This window comes from Neomonachus schauinslandi, chromosome X (assembly GCF_002201575.2).
Source record: "Neomonachus schauinslandi chromosome X, ASM220157v2, whole genome shotgun sequence".
In the NCBI taxonomy this organism is placed as follows: domain Eukaryota; kingdom Metazoa; phylum Chordata; class Mammalia; order Carnivora; family Phocidae; genus Neomonachus; species Neomonachus schauinslandi.
The window spans coordinates 98,792,824-98,817,702 of record NC_058419.1 but is presented as its reverse complement, the minus strand read 5'-3'; the positions used below and the strand labels follow the sequence as shown (position 1 = coordinate 98,817,702).

Genomic DNA, 24,879 nt, shown 5'->3' with positions numbered 1-24,879 from the left:
ATATATATATATATATATAAATATATATATATATCAGAGTTATATAAATATATATAACTCAAGCACTTCTTCTGAGCTTCATAGCTACCTAACTATCTGCCTACTGGCTGTCTCCACTTGCATGCTATAAAAGCTCCTTCAGCATAAAATGTCAAGACTTGTTTGCTCTTGTCCCCCCGATGCGTACCCTCCCAGTGTTCCTCAGATCTGTTAATGGCATCACCATCTAGCATTGTTTTTGCCTTCCTCTCCCTTACCTCTCACATTTAATCAATTGGAAATTCTAATCTATCAAATACTCTATTTCTTCTGAATCTGTCTCATCGTCTCCACAGCTGGTATCCTCATTCAGCTTGCCAGTAAATATAATCAAAACTATTGCAATGCCCTCCCAAATGGCTCTGGAAAACCTTTCTGGAATCCTCCCATCTAGTCTATGCACTACTGGCAAATGATAGGTTCTAAAAACATATTGATTATGTTACCCTCATTCATAAAATCCTTCAAAGACTTCCCATTTTCCTTAGCATAAAGATCAAAATTATCCTGATCTGGCCTTGACAGACCACTTAAGCCTATATTCTACTTTGCCCTTTATTCAAGCCCTTCTAGAAACAAATCTCATTTCAAGTCTCTTGGTGAGCCCAGAGCCACACTTAACTTTTGTCCGTACTCCAATGAAGTAAAAGCCTTCACTGATTCTTATTCACCTATCCATTAGAACATTTCTTTCTTGAAAACTTGGCTGCTTAGCATAATCCACTTTGGCCACTTTGGTCAAAATTGTCCTTCTCCCTTTAAATCAGCCTGACCCAATTACACATCAAATATTCTCTGACTCATAAAGGTGAGATGTGAATATCCACGATTCACTGTCAAATTCCCCCCTTTAGGCTTGTTTTCATTAGTCTCACACCCTTTTGATTCAGACTGTCTCTAGGAAAGACTGCTCACTTCTACCTACAGGTCTATGACTCTAAAGCTTGACTAAAGGTACATAGCTGGCATCAGACTGGAAGAGATCTGCTAAGACCCACACTGGAGAAACCTTTCCACCAGTCCTGGAATTTACACTGGTCTTGTTTACATACATATTGTAATTATCATTTACCACCATCCCCAAACCATTGCAAAAACAAAGTTACTTATTCAATGTGACAGTAAATAAATTTCATCCAGAAAAAAAAAAAAATCTTCTATCACTTTAGACATTTGTCTTTATGAAGAAGCTACATATGCTTCCTTTTAAAACAGCCAAATATTTCCCTTCATTTCTGCCCCAAAATTTATGCTAAGTGCTTACTATATGCCATGGTATTAACCTCCATAGATAACAGAGATAAAAATGCATCTGTCCACATTATCAAAAAGGGTGGTTTAGTAAAATATCTATTTGACAAAATGAAGTGTTTTAGACATTGAACTGGGGCCAAGCTCGCACTGTGACTTTTTTGGGGGCGGATAATCAAAAAAATACCTTTTCAATGAATTAGGATTAAATCAGCTTCTAGACTAGAGGCTCTATCAAGTAAATTGGTTATCTCCACACAATGAAGGCTTTGTGGAGTGAACAACATGGAAACCGTCTGCTTCTGTTCAGTCTGTGAAGATTTTAAGGGAAGCCTGGGCACCAGTTGGCATGCAGTTCTAATAATTCAGATCAATTCAGGCAACAGGATGTGAAATTCCACAGAGAGGTCTTTCCTCATTCAATTTTTTTTTTTTTTTGTCTGACTTTATAAATTTGGAAAGAGGTTGCACAAGATGCCTGAACATCTCTTTTACATAAGAATCCTTTGGAGAGTGATTATACTCCTTTTTTGATATACAGATTTTTAAGAGGGATTTCAAATTTTTCTAGGGCAGTTGTGAGTGCAGAGCTTTACCTAAGAAAAAATGTCTATTCATAGGCATATAGGTTAATATGTTACACTTTCTTTCTGAAATAGAATGAAGCAAAATATCAATGAGTTTGTACTATTCTCAGGTGTTAGACATTCTTTTTCTCTTTTCTTTCCTAATTGTGACACACTGATTCCTTTGGAAAGAGGTGAAACCTAAACCTAATTCTTACATGATTTAAGCTCGAAGCTATTCCTTACCGAATCCTACTTGTATGGGTGTGTGTGTGTGTGTGTGTGTGTGTGTGCGCGTGTGTGTTTTCCTGTTGCTTCCATTTGGGCTTGTTGCTTCAACCATCTCTCTGAGTTGCTTAGTTAAACTTTTTCTGTCCCAATGTAATATACAGTCAACCTCCACTCCAACGTCTAACATTCGACACCACCCCTTTGAGTTCTGGGAAATAACTGTCAGCTGTTAGCTTTGTTTTCCCTCTCCGATATGCAGCCAGTAGGCATCCCCATCTCTTTATGCCAACAGTGAGGACGGAAGGGTGAAGGGGAAACAGAGATGGTTTCAAAAGGCTTCTCCTGCTCTTTTTCTGAGCACCAACAGCCCACATTCAGTGCTTAGTGTCTCAGTGACATTTATACTGCTTTTAGCAAAATGAACAAGGTCTCCTTCTTGGCTCCTACTCAGATTCTGGCTTCCAAGTAACAACTGCACATTTATTCTATTCCTTATCAATTTGGCAGCTTCTGCTTCATCACCTTCTGTGGTTTGTCCCCTAGTTTTCACATTTCCACTACTCTTAAATATTTTTTCCGATACTTCAGCTGGAACGCATGGCAAATTAACAGATTCCTCCAATTGAAATCCATACATGTTCATAAATTGGGTGCTATCTACTCTCCCAGCATTTTGCCAGTGGTATTTTCTACCATGCTTTGTACTACCTGAGGCCGGGGATTTCATCACCAACTAAAGACATCATACAGACATAACTCACTTACTTTCTCAAAAACCCTCAAGAAAAACCCTGAACAATTATTTTCAATGCCATATTAAATCTTGGATTCTGTGCATTTTTCTTTTTTCATTAAATCACTCATTTCTACTAATTCTTTTTCTTCACTTTTAAAACTCTCATAAAATCATTGTTAATGAGCTGATATGTAGTAAGTTACTCATAATGGGCCTCTACACCCTCAGAATCAGCTCATTATTCTATTCCTTATCATTTCCTCATCTTACTCTCATAACACTTTTTACTCTGTACTTAACATTATGTATGTTACAATAGACAAGTATGTCTGTATGTTATTACAGAGAGATTCTAACCCTTAAATCCAGTCAACTTTATCCAATTTAAAATCCTTTTTTTATACCATGAAAATTTGACTTCTTACTCTGTTTACAAAATGATTTTTCTCCTATCATTGTTGATGAGCACTCTGTCCTCTATTTTTCAAGCATATTCTAAAACCTCATCTTTGTTACTATGTATGATTAGCTGAAGTGACTTTTACAAAGGCACTCATTACAAAACTAAAATTTGTAAGGTCCCATAGAGCAGAGCAACCATATCTTTCAATTTTTATTATTTGCAAAGGATTTATTATCAAAACAAGGTCATTTTCAAAGAGACCTTCCATTTTCTGGAAGTTTCAAAATATCAAAAAGTATGGTGCATATATATCAAATATTCAAAAGGTTAAAATTTTCCCTTAAGATTGTATTCTCCAGGGGTGCCTGGATGGTTCAGTAGGTTAAGCGTCAGACTCTTGATTTTGGCTCAGGCCATGATCTCACTGTCGTGAGATGGGCCCTGCATCGAGCCCCACACTGAGTCCCTTGTCAGGCTCTGTGCTGGGCATGGAGCCTGCTTAAGATTCTCTCTCCCTGGGGCGCCTGGGTGGCTCAATCTTCAAGCATCTGTCTTTGCCTCAGGTCATGATCCCAGGGTCCTAGGATCGAACCCCGCATCGGGCTCCCTGCTCTGCGGGAAGCCTGCTTCTCCCTCTCCCACTCCCCCTGCTTATGTTCCCTCTCTCGCTGTCTCTGTGTCAAATAAATAAAATCTTTAAAAAAAAAAAAATTCTCCCCCCCTCCCATCCCCCCCCTAAAAAAAAAAAAAAAAAAGATTGTATTGTACAAATGGACTCTACTTCATCCAGTTGAATTTCCCATAAAGACTATGCAAATTAGATCCTTAACAGTCCCTTATGGTCAAAATTAAGAGATATATGTCAGTGCGTAAATATTTTAAGTAAATAATTTTTTTAAAAATAATTTTTTAATAAAAAAATTATTTTTAAAAAATACAGAAACACATCCAAAAGAAAGTTGAGAAAGGGGATAAGGTGGAGTGGACAGGGCTCTGGAAGCAGTGGGCACAGCCCACATTCCCTGCCCTTTGGAAAAGCCATCATACCCAGTGGGGAGTTGGGTAGACTAATAGGGGCCTGAGACCTAGGTGGGATTCACATCTAGGCTTGTAGTGGGTGAGGTTGGCAAAAAAGCCCCTGGTCCAAGATTTCTTTTTTTTTTTTTTTTAAGATTTTATTTATTTATTTGACAGAGAAAGACACAGCGAGAGAGGGAACACAAGCAGGGGGAGTGGGAGAGGGAGAAGCAGACTCCCTGCCGAGCAGGGAGCCTGATGCGGGACTCGATCCAGGGACTCCAGGATCATGACCTGAGCCAAAGGCAGTCGCTTAACCAACTGAGCCACCCAGGCGCCCCTGGTCCAAGATTTCTAAGCATCCTATGGGCAGGTATAGGGAGGGCTTTCATGTCTTGGGGATTGGGGATCAGGGTCTCTGGGGATCGGGGTCTCTAGAGAAGCAGGGCTATCCTGCATTCCAGATTAGAATCAAGGGTAGATACATACTACTCCTACTCCCTGGCTTTGTGAAGCCGGCATATCTGACCAGGTTCAGAGCCATTGCTCATTTCTTTCATTCATTCGTTCATTCACTGATTCATTCTATTCATTCATTCAGCATTTATGCATGAAATGCATCTTGAGCATTTACTGTCTGCACTGTTCTAGATACTGGGGATACAGTGTTTGTCAAAACTGACAAAATCCCCACCCTTATTTATGGAGCTAACATTCTGATGGGGGGGTAGATAGTAAATGAAGAGAAATACCATTTTGATTGTATTCATGAATGCATTGATTCAAATACATTTACTAAATACTTGCACTTTAAAAACTTGTCAGTTTCGAAGTGTCAATAGTATATCATTGTATGGAACTTGTGCTACATGGTAATTGTGCTTATGAGGTCAGAAGAGCCTCTTAATGGACACTGATTATATTATGTTAATTTTCTGTACAGTGACGGTCATATAAAGTATTAAACTAATGTGGCACATTTATATAAACTTTAGTTCAGTCACTTTCAATATACCATTTGGAACTCATCATTCCCAAATGTGCAAACTTTGAAAATAGAAATACTCCAAGCTCCCAGACTTAACTAATTTGATTAGTGAGCTAGGTTATGAATGGCCATTTTACATCTTTAAACATCTTTGCCCATGGAATTTCATAAAAACTTGACAGCCTCGTATTAGAAGTGGAAGATCTTTAGAAAGTTAGGTGTTGACTGTTGTGCGATATGCTAACTATTACAGGATCCTAAGGCTCTAGACCTAGACCCGGCAACTCAACAAGCCAAATTTGTAATGTACATTTTAATTAGCTAGAACACACACTTTTATGGTTAATGGAAACAAAACTATGATTCGTTTTCAATGGTATTACAACATGGAAGAAATCTTTTTGGAAGAGAGGTAAGAGTTTAAGATTTTGTTAATTATATTTTTTAAAGATTTGTATTCATTTATTTGAGAGAGAGAACAAGAGGGAGCACAAGTGGGGGGATGGGCAGAGGGAGAGCGAGAAGCACTCTCTCCAGCTAAGCAGGGAGCCAGCCGGGCTAGGGGCTGGGGGCTCTACGCAGGGCTCATCCCAGGACCCTGGGATCATGGGCTGAAGGCAGATGCTTAACCAACTGAGCCACCCAGGCGTCCCTGTTAATTATATTTTTAATAATTATCTTTTTCAGAGTTCTAGAAAATGAGAAAACATTTTAATTCCATATCAGTACACGGGTACTCTCCTGATCCCAGACCATCTGATGAACTCATATTCATCTTCCAAGATTCAGTTCAAGATATACAACTTCTGTGAAGGTTTTCTTGATTAACCTCTCCCTCCCCCTCCCCCTTCAACTTTCTTTCTGGGAAAGCCCATCCCTCTTTCCGTTATGTTTCTACATGTTACTTGCTTCTACATATTAAATAGAGTACAAATTCAATTTGAATCAGAGAGATCTTATAAAATATCAAATGAAATTCAGTATAAATCCTGTTAGTGCGAAAAATAAAGTATTTTAGAAACTTTAAGATGTGCTGAGTACATGGTAATTACTATACTTTCATAGTTATAAAATATTGTAAGGGGGAAAATCCTATTTAACTCAGAGAAAACAAGTCAACATTTCGATAAATACGTCCTCCCAATCAATGTAGTTTGTGTACTGTATACACACACATACATACACACACGTATGTGTGCATGTTTGTATAGTGTGGGTGTGTTTTTCTTGGTGGGATGGAAGAGATAGGGCCACATGATTGCCTTATAGTTTTTTAATGTGTGTGATATAAGTAAGCGTTTCTATGTGTATGTCTGTGTATGTCTGTATGTGCTTTAAATGTAAAGTAAATATGGTGCCATGGAAAATTATTGAACTGAAAGTCAGGTATCACAGGTTTAACCAAGCATTGTGATCCTTATGCTGTGTTCTTAGGCACGTGACTTAATTTCTCTGATCTTCCTTTACTTCTTCCATTAAATTGCAAAGGTTAAAAAGCTTCCATTCCATCAAACTAGTCTTAAAATAGAAACTAACATATACTTTTTAAAAATTACTCTTTATTTACCTTGCTAATTAAAGCAATTCTGACCTGAGATACAAAGCTGAGGTCAGTTTTGCTTACATTGCAGCATTGATACTCTAATTATATTAGTCTGTTTATCTAGCAATCAAATTAAATAATGTCTAAAGATATTATAACTTCCAGTTATAATAAGAACCCTACAAGCTCAACAGTTTACATGGCACCTGAAACAAAATACGATGAATGAGAAAGGATGCTATCTTCAATTATTATAAACTTGCTACAGTAACAGTCCTATCAAGTAATCTATTTTCCTTATGTTTGCATGATCTTACTTACAAGCTTAAATATATTTCTAGTTTTATATGTGTAAGTTTAAGCACATCACTCATAAAATTATACGTTTCAGTACAGTAAAATTTAATGATTCCAGATTGTGCAGAAACGCATCTTGAAAAGATACTAAAAAATCACTTTCTATGTAGTTTACCTTGGCCTAAAATATGCCTCTTTAACATGTTTTAAAATTCTGAATTCTAAACCAATATATAAAATGTGTCCTTAAAATTGTGCATCTTGTTCATTGTCAATTATGGCAAACCAAATTATATGTTTAAGGCATATAAAAATACTGCCTTTTAAGATATATGCCCTTGGATACAAACCCCAGCGATTTAGTATTTTTTAAGCTATAAATACTAGAAACCTCCATGAGTTATCTGGCAATGATATTAATCTTTGTACCTCCAGGATAGCTGACTGCACTGAACAGAATGAAACTCCTACAAAATTTTGTTTCTCGGTGAAAAAGTAGAACTTATCTAAACTACTTCAACATCTGGTAGATAAAAATGACTGAGGGGCGCCTGGGTGGCTCAGTCAGTTAAGCGTCTGCCTTCGGCTCAGGTCATGATCCCAGGGTCCTGGGATCGAGCCCCGCATCGGGCTCCCTGCTCGGCGGGAAGCCTGCTTCTCCCTCTCCCACTCCCCCCGCTTGTGTTCCCTCTCTCGCTGTATCTCTCTCTGTCAAATAAATGAATAAAATCTTTAAAAAAAAAATGACTGAAATAATCTTCTTAATTTGGTAACAGATCTTAAGCATTTAAAAATACTTTGGTAATATTTATTTCTAAAACATGATAGGGCTGCAAATAAGTCACTTTCACATCTTCTGTCAATAGAACTTTCAGGAAAACATACCTTAAAAATTAAGGAAATCCCCCAAATTCTAAGATGTCAGAACCAGTTATATTAGAGGAATTAGTTTTAAAGCCAAGGAGTGTGCAAGCATGTGGACAAAAATTGCATGACATGGAGGACTGGAAATAAAATGTTGCTAAGCCACAGATGCCTAGAGCCTATTTTTCATTTTCAGTAAGTTGAAAGTCCCTGTGAAACACAGTTCTGTGCAAGAAAATCACCTTAACACAGGTTAATAGAATTATTCTGTTAAGTGAAAGATGAAATCTTGTCATAGTAATAAATCTATGATCATACAATGTAATATGCTCAAGTGGAAAACTCCGAGCCATTTATTTTAAAATCAAATTTGATGTTTATTTAAAATGATGAAACCAAAAAGAGCTGGGTAAGCTCTTGGGAGAAATAAATGTGGGTCACTAGAGGGCGCACACTCCCTTTCACTGCTTGTCTGGTCCTCAATTTGGCTTTTTTATTTTCTTATCTACATAAAGATAACATGGTGACAAATGGATTTTTCACGGGAGTTTTCTTACAGAAAAATATAAAATGTCCAAAGATATAGATAAAATTGTGTAAAAAGAACACGTTAGTAAGACACCCTCAGATGCACAGTTAAAATGCCTTCAGCCATCTGAATACACACACCAAAGTACCTTAAAGTCATAAAACAGAGATTCCCTGGAGAAAACGTCTTCAATTCGGGGAGACACGCTTAATCCAAATAATAAGGCAGTATTTTCTGGACTTCGCAACCCAGTAGTTTTTCCCCAGTTCATTAATTATACCTCATTTTTGAACATTTATAAATAGGCAGACACTCATGCTCTATAAATCTGCCTATAATTATATTCCTGTATATCTAGATGTTAATTTTACATTCAGTCACATTCAAAGGAAAAACAGCATTTTAAGCATCTTGTTCATGTCACATGCTTTCATAAAGAAAAAATTTATATCCCATGATAATAGTTATTCTCATTTTTATTTTATAAATAGACCATGAACACAGGGATTTAGAAACTGAGAAACCTCCTTTATTTTCAACACACTATGAAGCATGGAGTTAAGATTCAAAACTAGGTCTTTCTAAATCCAGAGATTTCTACTTCTTTTCCTTTGTTCCAAATGTAAAGAAAACCTATATTTTTATATATGAAGGAAAAGTCAACACAAATTTCCTTTTTGTTGCTATAGAGTAAAAGCTGGTAGTTACTACTGTGCTATTTTAAAATTTGATTGGAGTCTCTAACATTAGGACAGTAATTCTAAACATTCTCATTAACCTTAACTAGGATCCTTAGCTGCGTAACTGATACCCCCATGGCATTATTAAATAGCTGCCATTCCTAGTTTATTTTTACTTTGGAAAAATCCCCAAATTTCCACAGATGACAAAGGTTGATATTCACGACACATAATGGGGTTAAGACAATGGTTAACACTTAATGTCTTGCACTTGGAAAAAGGGTTCAATTATTAGGACCCCCATTTATGCCTTGATGCTAAAAAGACACCTAACTTTGAAAGAATGTTCCTTTTCACTGAAAAAGCTCTCTGTATTTATTTATTGTTTGTTTTTGTTTGTTTGTTTTTATTAACATATAACGTATTATTTGTTTCAGGGGTACAGGTCTGTGATTCATCAGTCTTACACAATTCACAGAGCTCAACATAGCACATACCCTCCCCAATGTCTATCACCCAGCCGCCCCATCCCTCCCACCCCCCACCACTCCAGCAACCCTCAGTTTGTTTCCTGATATTAAGAGTCTCTATGGTTTGTCTCCCTGTCTGGTTTAAGCTCTCTGTATTTAAAGACAGTCAAAGGCTCCAATGGGACCCTAGAGTCTATGAGACTTCAGAATGTAGAACTGTCATAATCTAGGATAAGTGCAGAGTTTTCATACACAGACCTCAACAAATTTTTAAACAGTCTCAGTAAAGCTTTTAATTTCAGCTAGATAATTTGACAAAATCACCTTTAACTTCTCATTAAAAGATAGCATGATAGAGCTTGAGAATACGGCATCTTGGGCTAGATGCCTGGGTTCAAATCCTGACCAAACTGCTCCCTATAAACTTTGCAAGCAGGAGCAAGTCAACTGACCTTTCTGTGCCTCGTTTTCCCCATTGGCTAGAAGGGGGCAATAATAATAATAGAAAAACACTTTATGCCATTTAATGTTTACATATGTTAACATGTGCAAAAAATATGTAGAGGAGCACCTGACATGTGGTGGAAGCCATATTTGTGTTAGCCACTATGATCACTGCCTTCCATGACTCTTTCTTACTGGGTTTAAGCCAGCCCTCTGCTACTTTTCACATTATCTTTTTTTGTTAAGAACTGGCAGATTATAAGCTATTACTGTAACCACAAGAATAAAAACTGTATCCATATCTTGGCTGTTGTAAATAATGCTGCAATAAGCATAGGGGTGCAGATATCTTTTCTAATTAATGGTTTTGTCCTCTTTGGGTAAACACCAGGTAGTGGAATTATTGAATCATAGGGTAGTCATATTTTTAATTTTCTGAGGAACCTCCATACTGTTTTCCACAACAGCTATACCAGTTTACATTCCCACCAACAGCGCGTGAGCGTTCCTTTTTTACCACATTCTTGTGAACACGTGTTATTTCTTGTCTTTTTTATTTTAGTCATTCTGACAAGTATTAGGTGCTATCTCTCTGTGCTTTTGATTTGCATTTCCCTGATGATTAGTACCCAATGACAGACAAATAGATAAGGAAGATGGGGTATATATACACAATGGAATATTACACAGCTATAGAAAAGGATGAGATTGTGTCATGTGCGGCCACATGGATGGATTCAGAGGGTATTATGCTAAGTGAAATAAGTCAGATTGAGAAAGCCAAATACCATATGATTTCACTCATATGTGGAAACTAAAAACAAAACAAATGAATAAACAAACATAAGGAATATAGTCAATGATATTGTAATAGCATAATACAGTGACAGATGGTAGCTATAACTCTGGTGAGCATAGCATAACATATAGAGAAGCTGAATCACTATGTTGTACACCTGAAACTAATATAGCATCGTGTGTCAACTATATTCAAATAAAAAAAATTAAACTGCAAAGAAAACCATAACAAAGACAATAAAACAAACAAATAAAAATCATCAACAGCCAAATAATCTCATCTGTTGCATCCTTTATTGCAAGAAAAGGCAAACTATGGCCCATGAGACAAATTCGGCCCACCACTTCATTTTGTAAATAAAGTTTCATTGGAACATAGCCATACTCATTCATTTACATATTGTTTATGGCTGCTATCTCACTATAGCAGCAGAGTTGGGTACTTGCAAAAGAAACTACATGGTGCTCAATGTCTAAAATAGTTTCTGCCTGGTGCTTTATACAGCAAGCTCTCCCTGCTCTATAGAGTAGAGTTGAGATGGTCTATATCTCCCAACACCCAGGGAGGGTCAAAATGGTATGGTTCATAGCAGCTATATTGCTTTGCTGTCTCTCAAAAATATGCCTTGGCTCGCCGTGACCAGAATTAAAGTCTACATTCCTCAGTCTGGTAAAGAGTACCTTTTTGTACAGTGAACTCAACCTACCTTTTCAACCTCATCCCTTACTTCCCTCTTTCCAATACCTCATACTTCTGCTTTAGGCAAACAGAAACACAACCCTGTGTAAGTGCCAACTGTATACAGGCTTGTAGGACAGCCTGTATTTGAATTATCCTTTCCCCTCACCCTGAGTCCATATGCCCCTATCCTTTAAATGTCTACACAGATGCTAATGTCTCTGAGCTTTCCACGTTCAACTCCAGGCAGGAATTAACCTTTCCTCCTTGCAACTTTTCTACCATCGTATTGGTACTTCTTCATGACATAGCTTATGCTACAGTGCAATCTTCATGAAGGAAGGACTAAGTATAGTTCACAGATATAGCAACTGGAGTGCCTGATAAATCATAGCAATTGATTAGACATTGGTTGAAGGAATATGGAAATTAGCAAAAAAACTAACTTTGCTGTCACTATGTTCTTGAAACGTGGTGGACTCATACTGACTACAGGAGTGTTCAAAGTACCCCTCCACACATTGGATGGTGCCTTGGACCCTGTGGGAGGCAATTTAAACTTTAAATACTCTCAGTGTGAAAGCTCACTGAGTTTAAAGGACTTCAACATGCTTTTATGTTGTGGGTCTTTAAAGTTTAAATAACTTCCAGTCAAGGTTCAGAGACGATATAGTGCAATGCAGAAAGCCATTTAAATCTGGCGTATACTTACTGCCCCACTGCCACTTCCCTAGCATCATGAATTGTTTCAATCCAATGATTTCTTTTAGTGAGCATCTCTATGAACTTTAGTTAAAACACAAAGCAGAACTCACTGCTCTACACAAAGCTAGGGTCTTAGTTAGCTCAGGCCAACATAACAAAATAATTGACACTGAGTGGCTTAAACAACAGAAATATATTTTCTCAGAGTTCTGGAAGCCAAAAGTTCAAGATCAAAGTGCCAGCATGGTCACTTTCTGGTGAGAGAGTTCTTCCTGGTTTGTAGATAGTCATCTTGTCACAGTGTAGCAGGGAAAAACAGAGAAAGCTCTCCAGTGTCCCTTCTTAGAAGGGTACTCATCTCATCATGAGGGCCCCACCCTCATCACTTCATCTAAACTTGATTATCTCACCCCATTTCCAAATGCCGTCAAATTGGAGTTAGGGCTTCCATACATGAAATGTTGGGGGACACAATTCAGTCCATAGGAGCTAGGTGAAATTTGGCCTGTATGTGGTAGCATAATGTATATTGATTTAGAGCGTTTCAAGTTTCTGACCAGGGAAGACATAAGAATATTCTCAGAAGATGTCAGAACAAGAATATTTTCCATTGTAACACAAACGTAGTAATGGGGGGATAACTGTTCTAAATTGGTAATTGGGAACCCAGCCTTCTCCTGGGAAAAGGGTGTACATTTGTACCTCAACAATCAACAAGAGAGGCATGCATAATAAAATCTCCACAGTGTGAGGGCACACAGGGAAAATCATACAAATTCCATTTCAGAGATGAAGAAATAGATACTGAGTGAGGTTCAGTGACTTTCTGTAGTCACAAAGCACGTAAGCGGAAGATCCAAGGCCAGAACCAACCTGGGCAGTCAGAAGTCCATATGCTCTCAGATCCACTCACCACGTTTCTCTTGTCCTCTCTCTGAGGGACATCTATTTCCCACCGTTGCTTGGTCTCTGGCTTCCACTTAGGTTTGTCCAGTTGGAGGTACTGGCAGAATATTTGAGGTGGGAAGTAAGATGCCAAGAAATTTTTCCTCTGCGCTCTACTTTTGGTAGCATTTCTAAAGCAGCTACATCTCCACTGTGGCTTAGCTTCCTTTAGATGGCTCCTCCCTCCATGGGTCCAAACTTCTGCCCAGCAGTCCTGACTACTGGAAGGCTCCAGCTTTGGGGTTCTGGGAACATCCCCTCCCTGCATTGTTCCTGGAGCTCTGGGGATATTAGAGTTTCCTACTGTTGCTAGTGTTTGGCGTTGCCTCATATCCCAGGTGCTTCCCAGTCTTCTACCACCTCCCTGTGTTAGGTTTCCTTTCTTTGAAACACTGAGAATGGTTTCTGTTTTCCTGATAAGACTCTGACAAAATATCCATTCAATATCCCATGAATATTTAGTGAATACCTGTGATGTGCTAACTTCTAGGTCATACATTGTAGCTCTAGAGTTGAAAATAAAGGACTCCTGGACTCAAGGAGTTTACTGGAGATACAGATGTGCAAAACAAGAATCATTACAGTAATATTCTCCAAGTGTTTAATGGAAGTATTGGCAAGGCTTAGAAATGCCTGGGAGGCTGGGTTACCAGAGAAACAAGGTAGTTAGCCGGGGGGTCCAAGGAATGTGAGAGTAGGCAAAGGGAAAGGGAGGAAAAGACAATCTTAGGTAGAGAGAATGGTAGGTGCAAAGAAACAGAAGCTTGAGGGAACATGGAGCATTGGGAGATCAGAGAGTGGTAAATTAAAGCTGAGCAGAGGACAGTGTCGCTCACAATGTGGTTTGGGGCCAATCTGTGAACTATTTGTTAGTAGTCTGTGACAAGAAAAGTCACCAGAGTATAAATCCACCAAGTCACTAAGCATACTATTTCATCTGATTTCTTTTTAATTGCAAAACTTTCTGGACAAAGGAAGCAGTGCGTTGATTTATATTCTAGCCCAAGCTCCTTATGTCACGGTGCCCTGGTGATGCACAGTTTGCAGACTATTTTGAGGAGTGCTGGCATACAAAGGAAACAGGCAGGGCAAAGGGAGTGAAGTTGGACAGTTAGGCAGCTCAAGATCAGAAAGGAATTTTTGTGCCAGGCATTTCAAGAATTATGGGTAGAGGAATGATCTAATTAAAACTGCATTTTCAGATAGCCCTCGGGAGGCTGTGAAGTGTATGAATAAGAAGAGTGAAAGTAGAGGCAGAGGAATGAGTTAAGAATTTCAGGCAGAAAATTATCAGAAACTAAAGTAGGATGAAGACTGCCTGGATATAAAGGAAAGAGCAAAGGGAAGAGAATTTAGGCATACTCGGACAGATTTACTGGGGTGGCAGATATCAGGGCCACTGTAGATGGCTGCACAGGTTGTTCACTGCACAACTCCAGAAGGTGCTGCTCGTACAAACTATGATGTGAATGGAGCTCTCTGCAGTCCACCTGCAGAACCACATTTGAAACTTCTGCAAGAAGGCCAGGTGTAAATGCCCAATAAACATTTAGATCACACACATATGAACATCAGGAGGGCGGTGAAGCTGGAGATATTCATCTGGAAATCATCAGATATTGATGGCCGATAGAGACAAGACTATTCATGATACTGCCTTTTGGAGAAAGAACATGCTGTGAGAAGAAAATGATAGCAAAAGGTGAATCCTGTGACTATTAAAGAGATAAGGGGAGGACACTGAGAAGCCATAATTAGAAAGCGAGGAGGAGAAAAGAAACAGGAGGGAACAATGTCCCAGAAATGAAGGGAGAGGAAAATTTCAAGAAGGGACTAATCATCATCACTGTCGAGCACAGCGCGAAGGTCAAGAAGGACAAGAACTGAAGAGGGACCTTTGGACCCAGCAATTACGGAGCCCTCTGGTGACCTTGCTTAGAGCAGCTTCAGGGCTCCGTGGAGATGACTACAGCTTCAGGGCTGTATTAGAGGTAGTTAGAGGTAAGTTCAGATCTTCTGATTAAAAATCATCTTTTCTTGGCACTCAGCTACGCTTCTTCTACACTTCTTCTTTGAGATGAATAAATAATAAATATGACTACCATTTTTGTCACTCCGGGGACAAATGAAACTGCACGTCACAGCTCTGGGACTAGGGCCCTGTCTTTCTCCCTGTTGGCGTCCCTCTATGACTTGCATTCTTGAAGAGCATATTTTCATATAGCTGCTGCAGTGGGACAACCAGAGCTAAGTATACTATCTCATGGGACCAGGTTCCATTATAATGTGTTTCAGTTCATAGCATGTATCGGGCATCTACCATATAGAAGAGCCCATACCAGGTAAAGACTAAGATATGGACCCTGGTCCAGGGAAGCTTTGAGTCAAGTGGGTCAAACAGGCCTCTGAATAGATCATTTCAACATAAAGCAATAGAGGTGTCACCAGATGGAATGGGAGCATCACTTAGCCTAACTGGGAGTTGATGGTTCCTATCACTGAGCTCGGTTTGAGGGAAAAGAAGTAAGAGTCCGGTTGTAGCTGAGATGATGCTCCAGTGCACTGATCCACAAAACGTGGGCCCTGAACCAGAGGCATCAGCATAACCTGCGAACTTGTTGGGAATTAAGGCTCCCAAGACACCACTCCAGACCTACTGAAGCCAAGTCTGGTAGGGACAAGTAACCTGTCTTTTCACAAGCCCTCCAGATGATTCTTCTGATACACGCTACTATAGGAGAACCACTGTTTTTGTGCAAGGGTCTCGAACTTTATGGCTTACCAGAATGACCTAGGAGCTTATAAAAGAGTCCTAGGCCTACCTGCAGAGTTTCTGATTCAGCAAGGCTGGGGTGGGCCCCCCAAATCCACGTTTCTAATATGTTCCCAAGTGATGCCGCTGTGCCATGCACAGTGCTAAGAATGTTACTGCTCTAAGCGTTCTCTGGTCACTTAGTAGGTCTCTATATTTCACATCCCTACATTCTCCAGCACATATTTATTGACTTATTCTTGACTTACATGACAAAATGATTTTAAGAATCTAAAACAGGTGGCTATCTTTTGGAATATCTGAAGATGGTATGTAAGGTTTCTATTCTTCACCAAAAAAAACCAGTTTCTAAACTGAAATTTGAGTCTATGACCAAGGTCATTTGACTCTAATACATCAAAAGAAGCAGGCCATAGCAACTGTAACACTGGAATAGAAATGAGGAGACTCAGCACTAGTCCTTATTTTGCAACTGAAAGCAAGTTATTTAACCTTCCCGGATTTCAATTAACCTGTAACTGTAGACAAGTCTACAGTCTCATCTCCTTAGATAAAAGACGCAAAGTTTCATTTTTCTGGGCCGTGCCAAGGGGCAAAAATGTTATCGCTGAGACCAATATCCTGAGTATTTTAGGATCAACTTATCATATAGAAAATAAAAAAATTTAGCATAGACATATTAATCATCTAAATAGATCCTTGAAATAAAATAAAATATTTTAGTTTATGACTTCCAGATTATAATTTGGGAATCAAAGTGAAAATAAATATCTACCACAAAAATATTTTAGGCACTAGTCTTATAAAACTGCAGAAAGAGTCTTTTTTTCCTAGAGTCTTATCTAACACTTATCTAACTTCCCCCCAACTATGTGACATAAATTAATATCAGTCAACAGACATAAGAAGAAAGAAAACACAAAAGTGATTAAACTGAAAACTAAAATAATAATGCAGGTATGCAATTGCCTGGGCAATGTATTCTGCCATGTAGTAAGTGTGCAAAAAACAGAGACAGCAAACTTTACACTCATTCTGCTTAGCCAAGAGAAGAGAAAGAGACTAAGTGAATTTAGGTATTTCTAAATGTCTCTATACTTCCCTTCAGGTCAAAGATACTCATTTATTAACACTATACTTGGGAAAATTATCTTTACTGAGATGGCATTTACTTAAAAAAAAAGATTCAATTTGCCATTGGTTTCACCTGGTTGATACAAAAATGTAAATGAAAGCTGTTGTGAAAGTCTCTTAAAATAACTGCTACATGATTAGGAACTAATTTCCTCAATAAATTCCAATTAACTAGTTAATAGATCTAGTTTTAACATAGTCTGAGTTCCATACTCTAATAATTACCTTTATTTAAAATAATATCATTAGGGGCGCCTGGGTGGCTCAGTCGTTAAGCATCTGCCTTCGGCTCAGGTCATGATCCCAGGGTCCTGGGATCGAGCCCCGCATCGGGCTCCCTGCTCAGCGGGAAGCCTGCTTCTCCCTCTCCCCCTGCTTGTGTTCCCTCTCTCGCTGGTCTCTCTCTGTCAAATAAATAAATAAAATCTTTAAAAAATAATAAATAAAATAAATAAAATAAAATAATATCATTGAACTGCAGGGATAAATTACTGTTAAAAATAATTACCCTGTGACCCAAGATCATTAACACTTTTGTATATCTTAGTGTAAGGAGGACAATTTATGCAGTAAATACAACGAAAGTGGAAACTGTATAATTATTAAGGAATCAACTAACACATCTTAGATGTTTAAAAAACTAGTGTGGTACAAAGCTGAATATTAAATCCCCTAATAGTTTTGAGTAAAAAACGGTATCCTAATGGGTAAAGATAGAATTACTAAGGATTATTAAAATGTTCATTTGCTTCTTATTAAGAACAATTCCATGAAGAACTAGGTAAAATTCTGAAGTGCAAATATTAGAATATAAAATTTTAGTTATCTTAATTGATTGAACTGTATTATTCACTCTTTCAATAAATATTCATTGATTATTATATGCATGGTACTATATACAGAATCTAGGTAAAAAATAAAGGATAATAACGGGACTTCTTTGTTGTAATTAATGATGAGAAAAATTTATGTAGGTGACATTAAGGCATACAGTGAAAGACTGTAATGTAATGGTGCCTGGGTAGCTCAGTTGGTTGAGCAGCTGACTCTTGATTTTGGCTCAGGTCATGGTCTCAGAGTCCTGGGATGGAGCCCCATGTCAGGCTCCACACTCAATGGAGGGTCAGCTTGGGGATTCTCGCTCTCACTCTCTCTCTCTGCCCCTCCCCCACCTTGCACACATGCTCTCTCTTTCTAAAATAAAAAAATCTTTAAAAAAAATAAAGAATGTAATTTAATTTACTGGCTGAGGTGGAAAGACTCTGGGGAAGCTAGAAATAAAATTGCTGGGACAATAATATTGAATATCATAAGAAGTTATTTGTGCTTTATTTTGGGGGCAACTGGAGTTATGAAGATCTCAAGTCTGGAGGGTCAGCCTAAAAGCCCCATTTTAGGGGCATGTGGGCAGGCCAGTCAGTTACATGTCTGCCTTCAGCTAAGGTCATGATCTCAGGGTCCTGGAATCCAGCCCCATGTGCGGCTCCCTGCTCAGTGGGGAGTCTGCTTCTCCCTCTCCATTTGCCCCTCCTTCCTGGCTCATGCTCACGCACTTTCTCTCTCTCTCTCTCAAATAAATAAATAAAATCTTTTTTTTTTAATGCCACATTTTAGGGGCTCCTGGGTCAGTTAAGTGGCTGCCTTCAGCTCAGGTCATGATTCCAGGGTCCTGGGATCGAGCCCCATGTCGGGCTCCCTGCTCAGCGAGAGCCTGCTTCTCCCTCCCTCTGCCTGCCTCTCTGCCTACTTGTGCTCTCTATCTCTCTGTCAAATAAATAAAATCTTTGAAAAATAAAAATAAAATGCCACACTTTAGATATATTAATTTGAGACGGATTAATCAGAAAGGGGCCAAGGCTTAGCACATGGAAATATATGGCTTAGGTTATGGAGTTTCAGTTAGAATGATCAGGAGGGAAATGACTGAAATGGTCATGTGCCCAATAATATACTGCAATAGTAATACATAAGGGGCAAGGTAAGAGAGCAGAGATGGACAGAAATAGAGAAGTCAAGTGGTAAATTCTGTTTTGAAGAGGAAGTTGGGAAGGCAATTTTTTGTTATATTCTTTAACTTTGAGATGATGTTTTTATCAATGGCATCTTTTTTCACCAATGGCACATGATCACCGTTTCCACCCCCAGCGCCACTGCCCCCTCTACCACCATCACCACCTGGACCACCGCCTCCACCACCACCTCTGCCATGTCTATCACCTCCGCCGTGCCTACCATGAATTCTGCCATGTCCACCATAACCAAAAGACAAGAATGACAGCCATCGAATTTCCTGAATTCCTCTTACCTTACAGGCACTATAGCAAACGCTTGCTCCTTAAGCCTCACAGTTATTATTTTATAAAGTGAGGATAGTGAATTTGAGGTACAGGTATTAGGCAGTTTGCCTGCGATCATAAGCCAATAGTTAAAACAGGCAGGTTTCAAACTTGAGCATTTCTGATTCCAAAGTCCATGCTTTCTTCAATATTTGCCACTCCTTCAGATGCACAGACAACAAATTATAATAAGTAAAATACCTGTACAGTGTATGAGTAACTAGGTGTGGTTAAATGGAGGCAACAGCTGTTTGCATTTGATTAAAAAAAAAAAAACAAAAACAAAACTGAAGCGCTGACTAGATGCACAAGTAGAAGAACATAGTTTTAAAGAAATAAACATGAAATTTAAGGGAGAGAGTCAGATATAGAGCTATAAGTACAATCTGGGAGTCATTTACTTAAAGCCAGACTTGAATCAATGTAAGGAAGCAATTCAAATAAAAAATGGAAAGAGGCAAAAAACATGAATTTATGAGATACTACCATGATTAGGCAGAAGGTCCTAGAGCTTTCTGTTAGAAAACAAGTCTGTGGTAGGGATGGAACCAGTAGTGTGTCAGAGAAGCTGAAAAAGGAGATCATTTTTAAAAGATGAACATTTAATGGATTGTCAAGACTACAGTCTTGACAGTTAAAATCTAGGAGTTTTCACATGATCAAGAGATGGAAACTAGCTACTGTGAAGCTTACACAGTCATATTTGTACGATGCCTCTTGAACCATTACAACATTTTAACCAGATTCCATCCTGTAGACAATTATCACTTACTGAACTGAATTGTCCTAAATGTTCACTTGTGTGTATTCTTTATTCAGTACAAATTTATCGATCTAGAGTCTTATACAAAGCATCCATATTATTGTACTATCCAAATCTGGACATATTTGAGAGTGAAAGTTGGTGTTATATATAATTATGATGTCACAAAAGACATAACCTGGGATGGATTCAGGGAAACCAAGATATAAGATCACCTTAGTCATATATCTACTGAAGAAACATTTTAGTACCCCAGCTAGGTTCTGTGGTAGACTACCTCAGTTGAAATCCTGGCTCAGGCACTCTGTAGCTGTGTATAATAGTGATAATAGCTATACTTATCCTGTAGGATAATTGGGAAGAATAAACACGCTAAGCAAATAAAGCATTTAATCTAGCACTGAGCACATAACAAAACCATCAGTAAGTGTTAGTTTTTGTTTAAGTAATATATCCTTTATGTTCTCAATTGGTCATCTCATTTCAGGCACTTACAAAAACTGCTGACAACATATGATGCAAATATGAGGAATTCTTAATTGTAGGAAACAAACTGAGGGTTGCTGGAGTGCGGGGTAGGGTGGGAGGGATGGGGTGGCTGGGTGATAGACACTGGGGAGGGTATGTGCTCTGGTAAGCGCTGTGAATTGTGCAAGACTGTTGAATCTCAGATCTGTACCTCTGAAACAAATAATGCAATATATGTTAAGAAAAAAAAAAAAAGAAGAAGGTAGCGGGAGGGGAAGAATGAAGCGGGGGAAATCGGAGGGGTAGACGAACCATGAGAGACGATGGATTCTGAAAAACAAACTGAGGGTTCTAGAGGGGAGGGGGGTGGGAGGATGGGTTAGCCTGGTGGTGGGTATTGAGGAGGGCACATTCTGCATGGAGCACTGGGTGTTATGCACAAACAATGAATCATGGAACACTTCATCTAAAACTAATGATGTAATGTATGGGGATTAACATAAAAATAATTTTAAAAAAGTTAAATAAAAAAAAAAGAGACAAAATATTTCACCACTAGCCACACTTTCCTGAAAACAAAAAGTAATCAAAACACATTTTTCTTAACCAAATACATTATCCAAACAAGCCAAGAATATGCTTGGCAGGAGCCAAGAGAGAAATTGACATGAATCAACCTGCTCTGCTAATTTCTGTATTAGGAGAATCTTGAACATATTAGGTGGGTAAGACAACTAGGTTTCCATACTGCTCTCCTTGGAAAATTGTTGGAGAGCTGTTGGGTTGTTGCAAAGGATCCATAAATCCATATCTCCACTAAGCATTGTCTGCAGACACATACTTAACATGATGTGAAATTAACATCCATGGTATTGGGTTAATAAAGAGCAGATTCATTAAGAGCTTTACAGATTTATTTTTGCCATTATGTTTTCTCTCCATCAATGTTAAAATTTCAGCTACTACCATGAGCAGAGTCCTTGAAAGTTGTTGCCCCCAATAGAACGTTAATTCTTAAAGATTCAGAGAACCATTTGACTAGAATCAGGGGCCCTTCTTCTATGAGGGGCCAGATAGTAAATATTTTAAGGCTTTGTGGACCATACAGTCTCTGTGACAACTACCCAACCCTGCCTTTGCAATGTGAAAGCAACCACAGATGACATATAAATAAATGACTATGGCTATGTTTCAATGAAACCTTCTTTATGGACACTGTCATCTGAATTTCATGTAATTTTCACATGTCAGGAAATATTCTTCTTCTTTTGATTATTTCCCACCATTTAAATGTGTAAAAATAATTCTCAGCTTGTGAGCCATACAAAAACTGGCAGCAAGGTGGATTTAGTCTGCTGGCTTTAGTTTGTTAACCACTGGACAAGAGGATTCACTCAGCCACGTAGATGCAACCAGGGAGAAAAGCCTAGCAGTTGACTGCATAATTATGAAAGCAGGTTATAAATCACAGATTAAAAGAAAAGTATTGAAAGTCCCAAAAAATATACTTGAGTAACTTCTCTAGGTGGTTTTTTTTTCCCTTTGCCTAGAACATCTGATGTGCTATTTTTAGGTATGTGTTCTTCTTCTCATACTTCTATACTCGTGTATACATAAATTCTAATGTCAAGTGTTCCATGCCTTCCTAAACATATGCTGCTTAGAAACATAAGGCAGATTTTAATGTTCTTTCTTAATGTTAGAATGATAATAATTGCAGTGAAAAAAAAATTGTACCTTTTTATGACTTTCATGCTAGTTTTGCATTTATGAAATTTTATTCTCATCATTTTAATATAGCCACTGATGTACCTAATATCTAACTTATCTATAATGTCTAGTTGAAAATATCCACAAAAAGATGAGTTAAAAATTCTAACACCTTTGGGCGCCTGGGTGGCTCAGTTGGTTAAGCGACTGCCTTCGGCTCAGGTCATGATCCTGGAGTCCCTGGATCGAGTCCCGCATCGGGCTCCCTGCTCAGCAAGGAGCCTGCTTCTCCCTCTGACCCTCCCCCCTCTCATGTGCTCTCTCTCTCTCATTCTCTCTGTCTCAAATAAATAAATAAAAAATCTTTAAAAAAAAAATTCTAACACCTTCAAGATAAGACTTTAAAAATATCAAAGAACAGGAAATCTATTGTGTAATTACTCCTGATTTAGGATGTGCAGATTGAGACATTATGTTCTCATAAACTAGCAGAATGGATCTCATCTATTATAGGTGTACTTCTTCTTCATGAAAGTGTACTTTCTACTACTGGGAAAAAAAGACATTTAATGCAAAGGGAGGCACTGAACAAGTAGGCTCTTTGTAAGAGAAAAAAAAAGAAACTTTCAGGATAAAATGAGTCCATGGCAGTTCATCACACGTGGTTTCTTCTTTTAATCCAGAAAACAATATTTCCACTGAGCATTCAGTTTTGGTTGGGATGGTGATTCCTCGGGCAAATTTTAAAATTTATTTCACAATTTTCTAACTTAACGGCCATGTCAGGTACCTGAGGCTTCTGGAAATATTGTTTAAGTAAAAACACTGCGATCCAAACAGCTATAAATGTTTTCCTGCTTAACAATTACTTTTTGCTTGAGGATAAAGCCATGAATAAGAGCCTCTCACCTTTTCCTAATTTCTGAATCCACAATAATCTGCCTCTTCTTTTGGGGAGGTGGCGGTGGCAGTTCCTCTTGGGCATGCTTTACCAGAATTTGTTCCCTCGTGGTCACCATAGTTACCGTTTCCATTACAGTTGTCTGTGTTAGTGATGGCTGAGTGGTGGTGACAGCCTGTGAAATCTGGGAGAAGTATTGAAACAGAGGTCACACACTGTTTGAAAGACTTCAGTAAAGCCTACTTGGATGGTGAAGGAAAATAATGAGAAACTGTTCCTGCTTGTTGGTAAATTGACCTTCAGATCAAAATAGCACCATATTGAACCCAAATCAAATTGTTTTATCTGACTTAAATTATGTTGACTTAAATCACAAAGGAAAGTCATCTCAAAACCGGAAGTAAACTTAGTGTCTCTTCAATTTATTGGTCAAACTATGGAAAATAAAGGGTGGGGAGGCAAAGGAACAAAACCTGTTTTGTCAGAGTGTCACTCTGACAGTTAATTAAACATGCTGTTTTAAGTGTTTACCACGTTAATGTAAATTTTACTAAGGTATCCCAGCACCAATTTCATCACCTTGACCGACTACAGATGTTTATTAGTGTGTTGAATGCATCTTTGGTTATCATATATAGTAATTAGTTATAGTCCATAAATTTTTAAATAAAATCTTTTGAACTTTACAATAAGTGACTTTTTAATCAAATAAGTACAATGTCCTTTAAAATTACAATAAAAGGTTAACATAAAGTGCCTATTAGTCCAGTACATTTAACCTGAATGTTATTCAAAAGCTAAAAAGCACACCACCCTTGTTTAACTAATGAGTATGTTAAAATATTTGAGTCTCCAAAGTTAGCATTAAAGATACTTCCTGGTTTAGAATCACGCTAACTTTGTGTTCACACTTCTAAAAATTATCTTTTAAGCACAGATCATCACTCCTTGGAATAATATGGTGTGTGACCCAAATCCTGAGAAGCCATCACCTCAGTAAATGGGCATTACCAGATTAGCTATATAATGGCGAGATACTTTTCCTTCCTTCCTCAACCACCAACTCTCTGTCTCACAGCCCTCCTGTTATTAGAACTGAATAGTTACCGGTTGAGATGTTAATCATTATTACCCTTTTAGTAATCTAAATCATTTGGAAGACCTATTTACAAAGAGACCAAAACAGGCCTGCATTAGATCCACTTATAGTTACTTGATATGCACAGAGCCAGGGATCCGGTTGAGGTCAAGATTACTTTGACTGACTTTCCTGAACTTGCCAAGAAATAATGGAAAGGGTTTGGGATAACCTCCGTGCCTCACACATGACTGATTCCTTCAATGGGAGGAAATCAGAGAAGCCTCAGGATCTTCTTATTGCAGCTTCCGAAGAGGCAATTGACAGTGGAGTAATGAAATCTTTTGTCATGATGTCTTGTGTAAAAATTGCTTTTGACAAGGGTAGAAGTGCTACCCTTACACATGTCAAGGCCTTAGAGACTTCTATTTTGGTAGCCTAAATAGTTTTTTTTAAAGGACATTAAGAGGTACTGAGTTTCTGCCTATGTCAAGACAAGTTTTATCTTCTTTAAGATCTCCATATATTCAT

General features: G+C 38.3%; 1 protein-coding gene across 1 annotated transcript in view; it reads right to left on the bottom strand.

Moving 5' to 3' along the window:
• Window positions 1–24,879, bottom strand: part of DMD (dystrophin) — a 2,077,064-nt gene that overhangs the window by 1,391,519 nt on the left and 660,666 nt on the right. Inside the window, exon 17 of the mRNA XM_021677947.1 lies at window positions 23,279–23,454. Coding sequence (XP_021533622.1) covers window positions 23,279–23,454 — 176 coding nt within the window. The remainder of the gene's footprint in view (window positions 1–23,278; window positions 23,455–24,879) is intronic.